The sequence below is a fragment of the Macaca thibetana genome, chromosome 1 (assembly GCF_024542745.1).
Source record: "Macaca thibetana thibetana isolate TM-01 chromosome 1, ASM2454274v1, whole genome shotgun sequence".
Taxonomy (NCBI): Eukaryota; Metazoa; Chordata; class Mammalia; order Primates; family Cercopithecidae; genus Macaca; species Macaca thibetana.
The window spans coordinates 69,043,260-69,057,728 of record NC_065578.1 but is presented as its reverse complement, the minus strand read 5'-3'; the positions used below and the strand labels follow the sequence as shown (position 1 = coordinate 69,057,728).

General features: G+C 31.8%; 2 protein-coding genes across 6 annotated transcripts in view; both read right to left on the bottom strand.

Annotated features, from left to right (window-relative positions):
• Positions 1–14,469, bottom strand: part of LRRC7 (leucine rich repeat containing 7) — a 1,535,715-nt gene that overhangs the window by 274,587 nt on the left and 1,246,659 nt on the right. For all 5 annotated transcript variants that reach the window (XM_050804492.1, XM_050804501.1, XM_050804531.1 and 2 more), the window contains 3 exons: positions 13,412–13,490; positions 3,584–3,673; positions 182–238 (listed from right to left, as the gene is read on the bottom strand). In XM_050804492.1, coding sequence (XP_050660449.1) covers positions 182–238; positions 3,584–3,673; positions 13,412–13,490 — 226 coding nt within the window. The remainder of the gene's footprint in view (positions 1–181; positions 239–3,583; positions 3,674–13,411; positions 13,491–14,469) is intronic.
• SRSF11 (serine and arginine rich splicing factor 11) overlaps positions 1–14,469 on the bottom strand; it is a 763,374-nt gene that overhangs the window by 402,361 nt on the left and 346,544 nt on the right. The gene's annotated exons all lie outside the window — the stretch shown is intronic.

Sequence of the window (14,469 nt, the reverse complement as noted above, 5' to 3'; positions counted from 1 at the left end):
AACACATTCTCATGTAATATGAATCTTTTACAGTATACCATACTTTTTGGCCATTAGGAAAAATGTGTAGATAAATTAACTCAATTAAAGTACCAAAACACAAACAAAATAAAAGTAGTTATTTTTCTTACTAGTGAAAAAATATCACAGTTCAAAATTCAGAAAATACATAGTCACTTACTTTGGTAGAGTTTTCAAGTGATTTTCTCTTAACTCCAAGATCCGCAATTTGACAAGTCTACAGAAATGAATTTTTAAAATTTCCTCTTAGTATTTCTGTCTAAAAAATTATTGAGTAAGGTCTAGTATTTCGTAGTACTATAGGGTTACTATAGTTAACAATAATGTATATTTAAAAATAACTAAAAAACTAGAATTGGAATATTTCTAACACAAAGAAATGATAAAAGCTTGAAGTGATGGATACCCCAATTACCCTGATTTGATCATTACACATTGTATGTCTGTACTAAAATATCACACATACTTCATGAATATATACAACTATATGTACCCATAATAATTAAAAATTGAAATAAAAATAAATTTTACTACGGTAAACTATCATTATCACTATTCAAAGAGCCATGTTCAAATATTCTTTTAACTATGGTTATAGATTTTAAAGAAATTTACATATTGATTATGAGTAGGGTTACATCAGTATTGGGCAATGACAAATATCATTTTCTTAAAATTAACTGAGATATTTAAAAGATATTTTTGGATTCCAGCCTTCTAAATTTCATACGTTTTATAAAAATATATTTGTTGTTCAATAATTTCATTGATATTTAAATGTATACTAAATATCAGATGCTGTGTTCACTGGAATATGGCAATAATTTCTCTCAAGAGACTATAAATAAACTAAAAAGCAAATACTATAGCATAGAGTTAAAAAAATGGGATTTTATAGGAAGACAAACCTGGGTGAAATCCAAACTCTTTCATATTCTGCCTCTCTGACACCGGGCAAATTAATTAACCTCTCTTAATTCAATTTCCTCATCCATAAGTGTGTGACAGCAGTATCAAATTTGTATGGTTTGGAACATTAAATGATGTAATACATGTAAAGCATAATTTCTTGTATATCACAAGTTTTAATAAGAATTGGCTATTATTATTTTCATTATTTACACAATGGGAGAAGTGTTGCAATATACCATATTTCATTGACTCTAAGGTGCATATTTTAACATTTATGAAAAGTTCATGCATTTAAAAATCTGTCGCATCATATGTCCCGTGACAATGCTGGGGTTGGGGAAATCACGTGAGAAGAATGAGAGGTATTCATAGTTTCTGTTGCTTGAGTGACATTTGTGATTAGGAATGCATTTCACACTTAATTACTTGTTAAGTTTTGTAGTCTAGGACACACTATTGTTATTCACATCCATACTGAATGTTAAAATGTACCCAGATGAAGCTACTTTAGAACAGATATTAACTGGATTATCTGAATTCTTAATGTTTTGGGAAATATTTTACTATTCGAAGTTTTTCATCTACCATCTCCCATATTTACTGTACTTTTAGGTTTTCATGTATTTCTCTCTCCCTTTCTTTTTTTTTTGCCTCCTATCAAGCTTTTTTATTTAATTTTAATCTTATAATGATTAATCTGTATATGAAATAAAGTGATTCAGTTCTTCACAGCATGGGTATATTCTAGTAAAGGAGATTTCTTGAGCATTTGCATGTCTCAAATCTTGTCAACAATTGTACTAGTATGATATTTTGTACTGATTTTGGCTTTTAGGAGCACAGAATCTCAGGTGTTAAAAGGAATTTTAAGTGTCCTCTTGTTAAACTACACAGTTGAAGGTTAGAGACCTTTTTAGATGATAATAATAAAATAGAGCATATTTTTTTGTAGGAAATTTATGCAAAATTATATTCTATTTTCAAGTGGTTTTGGTGTTGGTATTATGTTTTTCACTTGCCCAAATCTTTTCCTCACATTACGACTAAAGAGAACTGACAAAAGTTCAAGAAAAAAATGTATCTTAAGATAATAATTAAATATTTTCTGATTTGATAAATCCAAAGTATATTGTAATGCTGTGGTCAGTGCCAGAAAGGCAAGGCTAGTTTCTATGGATGAATGATGAAATGCCAATTCATTTAGAAGCCAGGCAATGCTCTTTGGATGCTCTGTGAAGTTTAAAACTGCCCAAGTATATGCTGTTCATAAGTGTTGTGATGGTGTGATGTGCAAAAGTAAGGGAATCTGGGAAATGTTGATGTGCTCTCAGTATGTAAATGGAGGCTGTCACATGTTAAGTGACTTCATTATTCAACTGAGTTCTTAATGCCCTGTGCCAGCTTCGGTCAACAGATTGGTGTCAAGCTACACTTAGTCTATTATTTGAACAATTTCAAAGATATTCATTTACATAAATGTAGTTGACAATAAACTTAAAAATGTCCTAGCTGTTGAGATATATCTTTTGCACAAAAAAGCTCATTGTAGAACACCTGAAAAATATTGAAAAACATGTCAAGATGACAATAAAAATTATTCGTAATTTTACTTTTAAGATACCAGTCTTTCATTTCATATAGATTCATATTAATATTGGAAACATCTTAAGAATTAAAAAAAAATACTTTCCTAATATTATTAATTATTATACAGTATTATCATATAGATGAACCATAATATATTTAACCAATATCCTATACAGATATGTGATTTCACTTTTTTCACTTTGTAAATAACAATAAACTTGTCCATAAATCCCAGTAGGATACTGACAATGGTAATAGACATTTCTAGAAATGATTCACAGAGGCAACAGTTTGTAAATATTTTCAAAGGTTTTAAAAGCATACTGCCCTGCTTGAAGGTCATAACATTCTACAATCCTATCAGAGAGCATGAGATCATCTCTGTTCTTATACTCTAAAAAAAAGTTTTTGCAATACGTTGGAACATAAAGGTCTTTTATTGTTTTAATTTGTATTATATTTATTATTTGTGAAGACAGACATGTTTTATGTGTTCCCCAGCCATTCATATGTGTTATTATGAATTGCTTTTTTCTTGTAATTCGACCATTTTCCCCTAAAATCTTTGTTTGCATATTTATATGTAAGAATTCTAGGTTAAATATATAAATAATTTTTTTCATATATAATGAAACTATTTTTCAGTTTATTGTTTTACCTTAAATCTTTGATTTTCTGATACTTTATGATAAAAGTATTTAGGTCAGCGTATCTATCCATTTATGGTATTCTTCTTTGCGTCTGTGCCTGTAAAGGTATTTCTCAACAAAATAGCCATAAATATTCATCTCCTTTTTTCCCCTCAGATCATTTCTGGCTTTATTTTTTTATATTCAACTCTTTAATTCATCTAGAATTTATTTGACTATTAATGTCATGTAAAGGCCTAATTTTACTTTATTTTTTGCAAAAGTTTCATTAATTAACAGAGTTTCATTTATTGAATAATAATGAGGCCTATCTTTAATCACAGCTGGCACTTTTGAAGTCTCATCAACTGACACTAGTAAAGCACTTACCTAAGGTGAAATATAATTGCATAATTTAAATTTCTTATTCTTACCTTCCAAAATTGGCTGGAAGAAATTCAAGAAAGGCGTCATTCAGGTAGAGCTGGGTCAGGTTTAGGAGCTGTGTGAAGCCATCAGGGAGTCTAAAAAGGAGTTAAAGTTTTAGTCATTGCATTGATGTTGCTATAGAAACAGAACAAAAATATGTATCTCTGAGGAGAAAAAATATAAATGTAATACATTTTTCAACTCTCCTTTGGTATTACAGTAATGAAAGAATTTATTGAGCATGTTGTTACAGTTTGAAAATTTTGCCTGTTATTAAAGTAAATAGCATTTATCCACTTCCATGCTACTCTCCTACACTAAGATTTATGTCACTGCTAAAATTAGCAACATCATCTCTTATTGCTGGCCTAATCTTATGCACACCAGCCAGGACATTTTTTATGGAAATCTCAAATTGTTTGGCTTGTTTGTAATTTTAAAACTAATGTTCCTTTTTCAACAGAATATGCACATATATAGTCAGGCAAGAGTATCCAGTTACTATTTCACTTAATCATCAAAATTTGTCTACAATTTGTTACAGTGATGACTAAAGTTGCCCAGTATGAAAAGTGAAGGAGCATGTTGTCCCCTTGACTAATGATTTCTTTAATGCCTGCTCAATATGTATGTAAATCATGATTCAAATTGGTTTAATTAATATCTATTAAAAATGACAAAGAACATTGAAAAGATAATTAGACAATCATAAAGGCTATAAACTGCATCAAGAAATTAAGAAAATAACCTTTATGAGTTTTAGAAATTAGATTAAATTATTATTTTAAATGTAAAAAGATTTAGTTCAAGGATTTCTCAGGAGACTTGTTTTTAGAGGAATATTGACTTTTTAATTAGTAAATTTCTATTTAAACATTTGTAATACTTTTATGTATAGTCTAGTCCAGATTTTGTTATTTTATAAAATACTCTTAAATAGCCTTCAAATTTGCCTTCTCCTCAAATTACAGCCTGTCTTCCTCCTTGCATTTACTGCTAAAATTATTTAAAAAACTGCCTATACTCATTGCTTCTTATTACTACTCAAGCCATTGTTTTCTGGCATCTACCTCAACTCTGTTACTAAAATGCACTCACCAAGGCCTCCACTGACATCCTAAGTTCCAATCCCATTAGCCTCATTTTATTTCGGATCCTACACTGCCTAGCAACAGTTGCCATTACTGCTTGTTCTCCCCTTCTTTGCTTCTACAACAGTTTTCCTGCTGCTTCTCCTTCTCCTGGGACATTATATGAGTTTTATTCATGGTTTCTCTTCCTATGTCCAATACTTTGTTATATGTATATATAAAACACTTACATATATATATGCACACACACACACATATATATACACACACACACATATATATATAGATATATAGATATAAATATATAATGTTTGTATTTGGGTATGTATGTGTGTACATACATATATGTATAAAAGAATATATGTGTACCCACAATAGAATCAAGAAATAGAATCAGTATTTTTGAAACCCTCTGGGTGTCCCTCCCTGTCTACATCTTCCTATTTGCCACACAAATTCCTGAATCATGTTTACTATTCTGTTTTGAAACGGCTTTACCACAAATATTTAATTCCCTAAAACAAAACATGTTGCATAGTTTTGCATGGTTTTGAATATTATGTAAATAAAATCATACTGTGAACATTTTCCAAAGGCTTTAAAAATTAGTATTAGATTTTAAAAATCCATCCATTTTGATGTGACTGATTGGCCATCATAGCATAGTATTCCATTGTATGAATATACAATTTGCCGTTTTCCTTCTAATGAACATTACAGTTGTTTCTTCTCCTTCTTTTTTTTTTTTTTTTTGAAATAGAGTTTCACACTTGTCTCCCAGGCTAGAGTGCGATGGTGCAAACTCGGCTCACTGCCACCTCCGCCTCCCAGGTTCAAGTGATTCTCCTGCCTCAGCCTCCCGAGTAGCTGGGATTACAGGCACCTGCACCACGCCCAGCTAATTTTTGTATTTTTAGTTGAGATGGGGTTTCGCCATGTTGGCCAGACTTGTCTCAAACTCCTGACCTCAGGGGATCCACCCGCCTCGGCCTCCCGAAGTGCTGGGATTACAGGCATGAGCCACCATGCCCGGCCTACAGTTGTTTCTAGTTTTTCATTTTGCTATTACAAATATTGGCTTCTGTGAATATTTTTGAACATATAGTATACATTTGCAAAAGATTACTTAAGTTATATCCTTAGAAGTGACATCATTGGTCATAGCGAATGCAAGTCTATATTTACTAGATGTAACCAAATTTCATTCAAAATAGTTCCACATTTTTCCATGTCCTTCCTAACCCTTGGTTTTGTTAGCTTTTTTCGTTTTTGCCAATTTGGTAAATATAAAATAGCAATAATAATCACTTCGCTGATTAGTTAGGAATAAAAGTTTATTAGCAATATTTGTTTCCTTTTTTGTGAAATACATGTTTACTTATTTTACCTATTTTTCTATTGGTGCCCCAACCGGAACTCCCTGCCTTTATCATTTTGTTGTACACTGGAACAAATCATGATTGCCTGCCCCTTTCCTTCCTGTTTGAAGGCTTTCTTCAGTTGCTAAAGCCTGGTCTGTTCATGCACCTGGTAGCCCAAGTTCCATGGAATTAATGTCCCTCTCAGAGACAGTACTCACCTAATGACAAGTAGGAATATAAATACTTCTGCTCTCTCTCCCATTGTGTTTGACAGCTCTGGTATGTGTTTTACACTGTTACCCAGAGCTCCCCAGAAAGTTAAAGTCCAATGGCCAAATACTATAAACAGCTTGAAAAAACACCCTCAACAAGTATTTCCTGGGCTCATCTCCTAAATATACTGCTTATATTCTTTTCTAAACATCTGCTTCTGGGGAATCTAAAACAAACACATTTATATTTTTATACTGATTTATGACAATTCTTTACACATTGTTAGTAATAAGTCCTCAATGTCATTGATAGGTTCTTGGAAACTGCAAGTTTAAGTGCAACTATGTATAACAAAACAATTTTTTTTATCTTCTCTACAACATTATAATGAAATGATGCTGAAGGAAAAAATGTTATTTGAAGACTTGCTGGTATGTCCTGTAACTTAAAGTTGGAGTTTCCAACAACCTATCAATGACATTAAGTGAAGACTTACTGTATATTAATCTGATATTGGTTATTTTTGCTGTAAATACATTTTTCTAGTTTGTATTTTGGAGCTGAATTGTGTGGATATGATTTCATAGAGGATGTTGCCATAAATATGCTTTTAAGAGACATAGGATTTATGAAAGTAGAAAAGAAAAAGAAGGGAGGCAAGTGAAAAATGAGGGTTTTTATGATGTAGAGGTAAGAAGACACTTGAGATGTATAATGAAGAGAAGATGAGTTCTGGAGCAAATACTTTATGTATGAGAGTATCGGGAGTTAATATTTAAGAATATTAGGAGAGGGCAGGGTTTACAGTCCTTGAATGCTCAACTCAAAGGTTTGAACTTAATCTTATAGAAATGAAAGGCTATGGTAGGTCATTACTTTTCTCTGTGTTTTACTTTGTTTTAATGCATTAGAGCTCATGTCCTGATAGTATGACAGTTGTTATGATATTAAATACATTTGTTTACACAGATGTTAAATACATTTCCATTGGAATTTAAGTATTATCTTTGATGTCTTGTAATTCAAAACAACTAGTTACATATGACTTTTCAAAAAGATGATCAGTAAGATACATGTAAAATTAGATGACTGTTAAAACCACTAATCTAATAATTTACTTTAACAGTGTCACTACTCAGTAAAAAATGGCTTTTAAAATACAAATTTTCTATTTGTAGGGACAAATATTTTTCCTATGTATCAAAACTATCCAGGTTCTCTCAGTCTACTATTCTCCATATGTATGTAATAAACGATATTGTACTGCTTCTTTGATCAAAAATATACTGCTTTTTTGCTTCTTTTTTGGTAATGCTTATGCCCTAGAAGAATCTGGCTTATTACATAGAACATTTTGTTCAGAGTTTAAGAATTGACCACATTTTGCAGATTCCAATGACAAAATTGGACCACCAAAAATAGGTTATATGAAAAACCAGCATGCAAAGTAAGCTAGTTTTTATCAGCCTGGTTATAAAAAAAAAAAGATGTATTGACATTTTTCTATTGAACTTTTCTTCTTAAAAATGTAGAGTTAAGAATAAGATTACATAGTATGTCTTATTTAATGACATCTATGTTTTATTTCAATTCACTTCAACACAAATTTATTGAATCGTTACTCTGCACTTAGATTCAAAATTAATGTCTTCTTTACTTTTCTCATATGATTCTGTTTATAGATTTAGTTGAATGTTTATACAATTATACTTTGCACTAGTATTGGAAATTTTCTGTTCCTGGGAAAAATTATAAATTATTTGGGGATAAGGAATTTTTTAAATCTCTTAAACTGTCCATTATTGTACTTTGAAAATAACATACAATGAAAAATGAATTTGATGTTATTTGAAAAATCATATATATACAGTCAGTAAGTTTGCCAAAAGAAGATATTCAACTTTATCATTAATTTTATGGTACATTTTGTAGCTTCTAATAGAGACAAGGGCCTGACTTGTCAATATAATCACTTCCAGAAAAATGTATGAGGAACTGTAAGGAAGAAAGTATTCCATAGCAAGTGGGATACACTTGATGAAGATGACAATCTTAAGTTGCCTTTACTTTCCTCTAAAGTATTCAATGAAATCCAATATCTGACATTAAGTAAGGAGCTATCAATAATGAAATGATTTTACTATCCTAAAGTAACTTGGTGGCTTTTCACATATGACAAATTTATTTAAAAATTCGAAGAGTATATATGTTTTATAAATTGGCAAATAATTCATTCTACTAAGTAAATGCTTTCCTTTTATTAATTGCTTAAATTAAAAGTGGTATGTACAAATACACAGTTACATAGAACAAATGAGATATGGTGTTTGATGGATCAGTAGGGTTACTCTAGTTAACATTAATTAATTTTACATTTCAAAATAGCCAGAAGAGAATTAGAATGTTCCTAGTGTAAAGAAAAGATAAATATTTAAAATGATGGATATCCCAATTACCCTGATTTGATTATATGAATGTATCAAATGATCACATGTGCCCATCCAAAATGTACATCTATATATATCAATTAAAAAACTACAACAAAGTAGAATAACAATAGACCCAGACACCCATATAGTTTAGCAGTTGGGCACATAATATCAGCTATGTGGAAGACACATTCTAAATGCCCCGCCATGATCCTCACCTCCTGATGTTTATGCCCTTGTATAATCTCCTTCCTTTGAGTGTTGGTAGGAGCTGTGACTTGCTACTGATCAATAGAATGTGGCAAATACGACGGAATGTCTCTCCCACAACTAAATTACATTATATAACTCCATCTGGCTAAGAGACTCAAAACTGCCTTGGGGGAGAATTATATGGCAGGGAACTGCACACAGTCTCCAGGTCCCATGAGTGGTTGCCAGCTGACAGCCAGCAAAAAGTGCAGCCTGGTGAAACTCTGAAGCAGGGGACCCAGATAAGCCGTTCTCAAATTCCTGACCCACAGACATGGAGAAATAAATAATATGTGTTGTTTTAAGCTGATACATTTGTGGCAATTTGTTTCAGAGCATTAGAAAATTAATAAAGATTTTTGATGATTGGAATTGGGGTTCTGCTGTAACTGATTTCTAAAAATGTGCAGTGGCTTTGAAAGCACTCAGTGGTCACAGACTGGAGAACGTTAAGAAAAACATGATAAAGCATACATTTTCTTAAAAAGACGTTTAGAAGAAATCTAAACTTTGATGGCCCTGCTAGTGAGGGCTCAAAAGGAAGTGAATGTCAGGTTACTGGAAATTTTCTCAATCTGATAAATGGCATATATTTAAAAAACAAGTAACAGTCACACATAATGGTGAAACTCTAAATGATTTCTCTCTAAGATTGGGAACAAGATAATGATGCCTGCTTTCACCTCTGATGTTCAACATGTAAAGGAGGTGTTAGCCAAGACCAAAAGGTAAGAAAAACAAACAAATAAATGGCATGTAGACAAAAAATGATAAAACAAGACCGTCTTAATCACAGGTAACATGATATTCTACATAGAAAATTTCACAAAAATCTATACATGCAATTTAATGGAATTAGTGAGTTTAGTAAGATTGAAGAAGATCAGATAAATATTAAAAATCAATTGTATTTGTACATGCTGGCAGTAAACAATTGGAATAATAAAAAATCATTTGCAATAGCACAAAAACCATAAAACACATAGAATAAAATGAACAAAATTTGTATGCTGAAATCTATAAAACATTGATAAAGTTTTAAATACTGAAATAAGTATGGAGCTAAACTATACTCAGGAATGAGAATATTCAACATTTTTGAGATGTTAAATTTTACCCAAATTGATCTACAGATTTAATGCAATCCCTATCAAAATTCCAACATGCTTGTACATTTTTGTATAAATTAGCAAGCTAATTATAAAATTCACATAGAATAGCAAAGAGCATACTAGCCCAAATGATTCTGATGAAGAACAAATTTGAAGGACTCATATTTTCTGATTTCATGATTTACTATTATATAAAGCTACAGTAATTAAGACAGTAGGGAATTGGTGTAAGGACAAACATATAGATTAACAAAAATTGAAAATCCAGAAATAAACTCAAATATATGTGATCAATTGTTTTACAACAATGTATACAAAATCAACTTTAAATGGATCATAGACCTAACTGTAAAGCCTAAACTATAAGAGTTTCAGAAGAAGGCACAGGGGAAAATCACTATGGCTATAAATTTAGCAAAGATCTCCTAGATAAAAAAGAACAGCGAAACCATAAAAAATTATTAAATAGAAATTCATCAAATTTAAAACCCTGCCTTTGAAAGGTACTACTTAGAAAATAAAGAGAGCAGCCATAGAATAAGAGCAAATCTTCACTTCCAAATATCTTCTAAAGGTCCAGAATACATACATAATTCTTATAATTCAACAATAAAAAGGCAAGCCAATAAAAATGAACAAGAAATTTGAATCTTTAGCAAAGAAGCAATATAGAGTATAAATAAACATATGGAAAGGTGCTAATTAGACATTAGAAATATATATTAAAACCATAATGAAATACCATTTCTACTACACTGGTTAAAATGGAAAAAAATTAAAAACTGATAGAACCAAATTCTGGCAAAGATGAGGAACAACTGAACTCTGAACAACTGAAATGATGTAATGCACAATTGAATAGCTTTGGGAAAGCGGTTTGGAAGCTTCTTATCAGGTTAAACATACACATACCATACTACTCAGAAAACTACTCCTAGGGCTTCACCCAATAGAAATGAAAATATACGCTCACGTAAACACTTGTGCGTAGTTTGTACCAGCTTTATTCATAATAGCCAAAAACTGGAAACAACCCAAATGCCTATCAACTGAAATATAGATACATAAATAATGTTATATTCACACAATGGAATGCTACCTGGCAATAAGGGGAATAAAGTACTGATTACTGAAAAATTACAAATAAATTTCAAAATCATTATGTTAAGTAAAAGAAGTCAGACACAAAATATGATATCATTTATTTTTCATTTCAAAAAAGACAAAGCAATGGGGATAGTAATCATCAGTGGATGACTGGGCTAAGGGAACTCTTTGAGATGATGCAATAGTCTATATCTTGACTATGGAGATGGTCACATGACTGTATACATTTGTTAAAATTCACTGAACCATACACCTAAATATAATTAATTTTATTTTTTTGTGAGAGGGTCACACTCTCATGCCCAGGTTGGAGTGCAGGGGCATGATCATGGTTCGCTGCAGCCTTGTCCTCCCAGGCTAAAGTGATTCTCCCACCTTAGTCTCTCAAGTAGCTGGGACTACAGGCATCCACCACCACACCAGGCTAATTTTTTGTATATTTTGTAGAGATAGGGTTTCACCATGTTGTCAGGGCCAGTTTTGAACTTATGCGATCCTCCTGCCTTGACCTCCCAAAGTGTTGGGGTCACAGGTGTGAGCAACCATGCCTGGCCAGAGTGAATTTTATTGTATAGAAAAAACATATTTAAAAAACTGACTTTAAAATTTGATAAACAATTTATAATGACTTTTCATAATTTTTGTGAATTCCAAAACTGTTTAATGTTTATAGTGTTATGCATTTTGCTGAAATAGGTCATATTTATTTATCTTTTAAAAAGTTAAACATATGAAGGGAATTAGACATATCCAATAAACCTATGGACTTGAAATTTCTCGGAGATGTAATTTATCATCTGGCTTCCACTCCCAAAGACCTACCATGATTCCTAAATAAGATGAGCTATTAGAATTAAATAATTAGGGGGAAAAAAAAGCAATTTATTGTCAATACTGAATTGTTTTGATTCAATTCAGGGACGTGGTTATAGTCCTGGTGGGAGAAATTAGTAACATCTATTTGATTGAGATGTTGAAAAAATTGCTTTTTTGGTCTAAGAGTTTTGGGAAAAGCTTTTTAGGGTTTTGTTTTCTCTTTTTTTCCCTCCCTATCTACTTTTCGGGAAGAAAAACTGTAATTTTTAACATAAAGGCCTCAGATTATTTTACAAACCATTCACTATAAAGATCTCCATCTAAACTTTGATCTCATTCTTTTACATTCTATTCCACTCCTCACCTTGTCTAGAGCCTCTTTCCATCATCCATAGAGAACCACTTTCACTATTCCTTCTCCTCAACTCTACTGGTATACAATTTCCCATCAACTTTCCTTTGACAAATTTATTTATGTCTTCTTCTAAAAACACTCCATCCATTAAATATTTTTCCAGTGGGCTTCAGTTTCCCCCAGTCTCCTGCACTTCATCATCAGACAAAATATTGAGGAATTTTTTTCAAATCCTACTGTCAGCTTTGTATAATTAAAATGCCAGTCTTACTCTGAAGCTCATTTTTTGCAGCCCAATACCACTGACTTGTTTCAACCTCTTCTAAATATTACAACTGTCAGTAACCTCTCTAGATTTTATTTCTACTTCCATTATTAAGTGACTTTAACATTCAGGTTCATGACTCCTCCAACCAATTTATTTTATTGCTTCCTGACCTACTTGATTCCACAGACTTCTGTCACTACATCATATGCTCAATTCACCAACATGGTCACTTTCTGGTTATCATTTTTCTACGGCATTTCTTAATTAACAGATCTTGGACTACAAATACCCATTTTCTGATCACAGCATCTCTATCATCCAGGCCTTCCATTTTCCTGACCTCCTAGGGTTATCTCTTTGCTCTTGCTGCAATCTCTGGTATAGAAGTACTTTCTATTTCTGGTCATACTTATTTCCCTTGAACAACATGATAGGTTATTTTTATGCACTTATCCTTACCTTAAACTCTTGCACTATCTTGAACTTCTGCCAGGCCCTTTATGCTAGTTTTCCACCATGACCATTACTAATAACCATTTTATTAGTTTCAACTCTTATCTATGGAGTGTTACCTGAGAGCTGTGGAAAATGGTGATAAAGTTTGCTTCAAAGTAATACCATCTTTTGCCAATTGGGTCTTCCTTGCTACTCAGCAATGTTTTTAATCATCTTTTGTCAAACTATTCTGATGAATTTTTCCCATCATTCTATTAAATGCTATGTCAATGTTACATTTCAGTTTAAATTATGATGTGCATTTCATCTATCTTGGTACATTATTATACAATGGAAACATAAAAATAAATAAAATTTAATCACTCATACTCACTTAGAAATGGGATTGACACTGGCTTCAATAATTGTTAAACACTTACAGCACTTTATGTTTTCTGGAAATTCTTGTACACCTAAAATGTGAAAAAAACAAAGTACATGAAAATGTTCCAACAAATATTCTTTAAACTATAGTTCTAATATTTAGATAATTATTAAACTATGAGTCAGTATATGGTATAAACACCATTTAGAATAACCATTGAAGTAGAAATAAAAGCTTCATAACATATCAATATTATCAATCATATATACATTATTTTTAATAAGAGTTGAATGTTAAATAATATTTTATAATAAAAGTTTAAAATTGGTTATAAGATTGAGGACAATTGTGTATTTGGCCTAAGATAAAACTTTGATCTTTAGTAACCTAAAGAAATAAAAATAGCTTAAGTTATTAAGTTATAGTGCCACTACTGAGAGAAGGGAGAACAAGTAGATGTAAAGAAAACAGAAGATAAAATCTTTACTTCCAATAATCATTTTATAAGGCTAGGAAGGTTGAACATATACATGTGAAAAATACTTAAGAACACACCCAAAACTGATAGATATTCCCAAACTAATATTGGGCTCTGCTAAATTTTATACAATTCTCTTTTTGGTGCGTAGAGAGTGTAGCTCTGCATCTGCCTGAAAGTGTGAAGAGACAAGCAGCTTTCCTTGGGTCCTCCCTGGAGTCTCTGAGGTAGCCAGCCTGGCTGATTGCCCTTGGAGATTTGCTCATCTGCTGTCACAGCTGTGCTACTGGCTGTGTGACAGAAAAACACAGATTTTTCTATGAAACTGAAAATGCAAAAGCTGCAAACCTAATCCATAAATGTGAGGGTTAGAGGAATAAAAGACGTGGGGGACATTTCAATCAATTGACAGAAATGGATCAATGTAGTAGGCCCTGCAAAAGTTACAAGGGAAGAAGCTATATGAAGCTGTTATGATATGATATGCCTGCAGTACTACTTTCTCTCAATTTTTGAAACTATTATTAAGGATGTCAAAATTTTCAAAAAGAACTGGCCTTTCCCAGTACTTCATATCTGACGGAAGGAT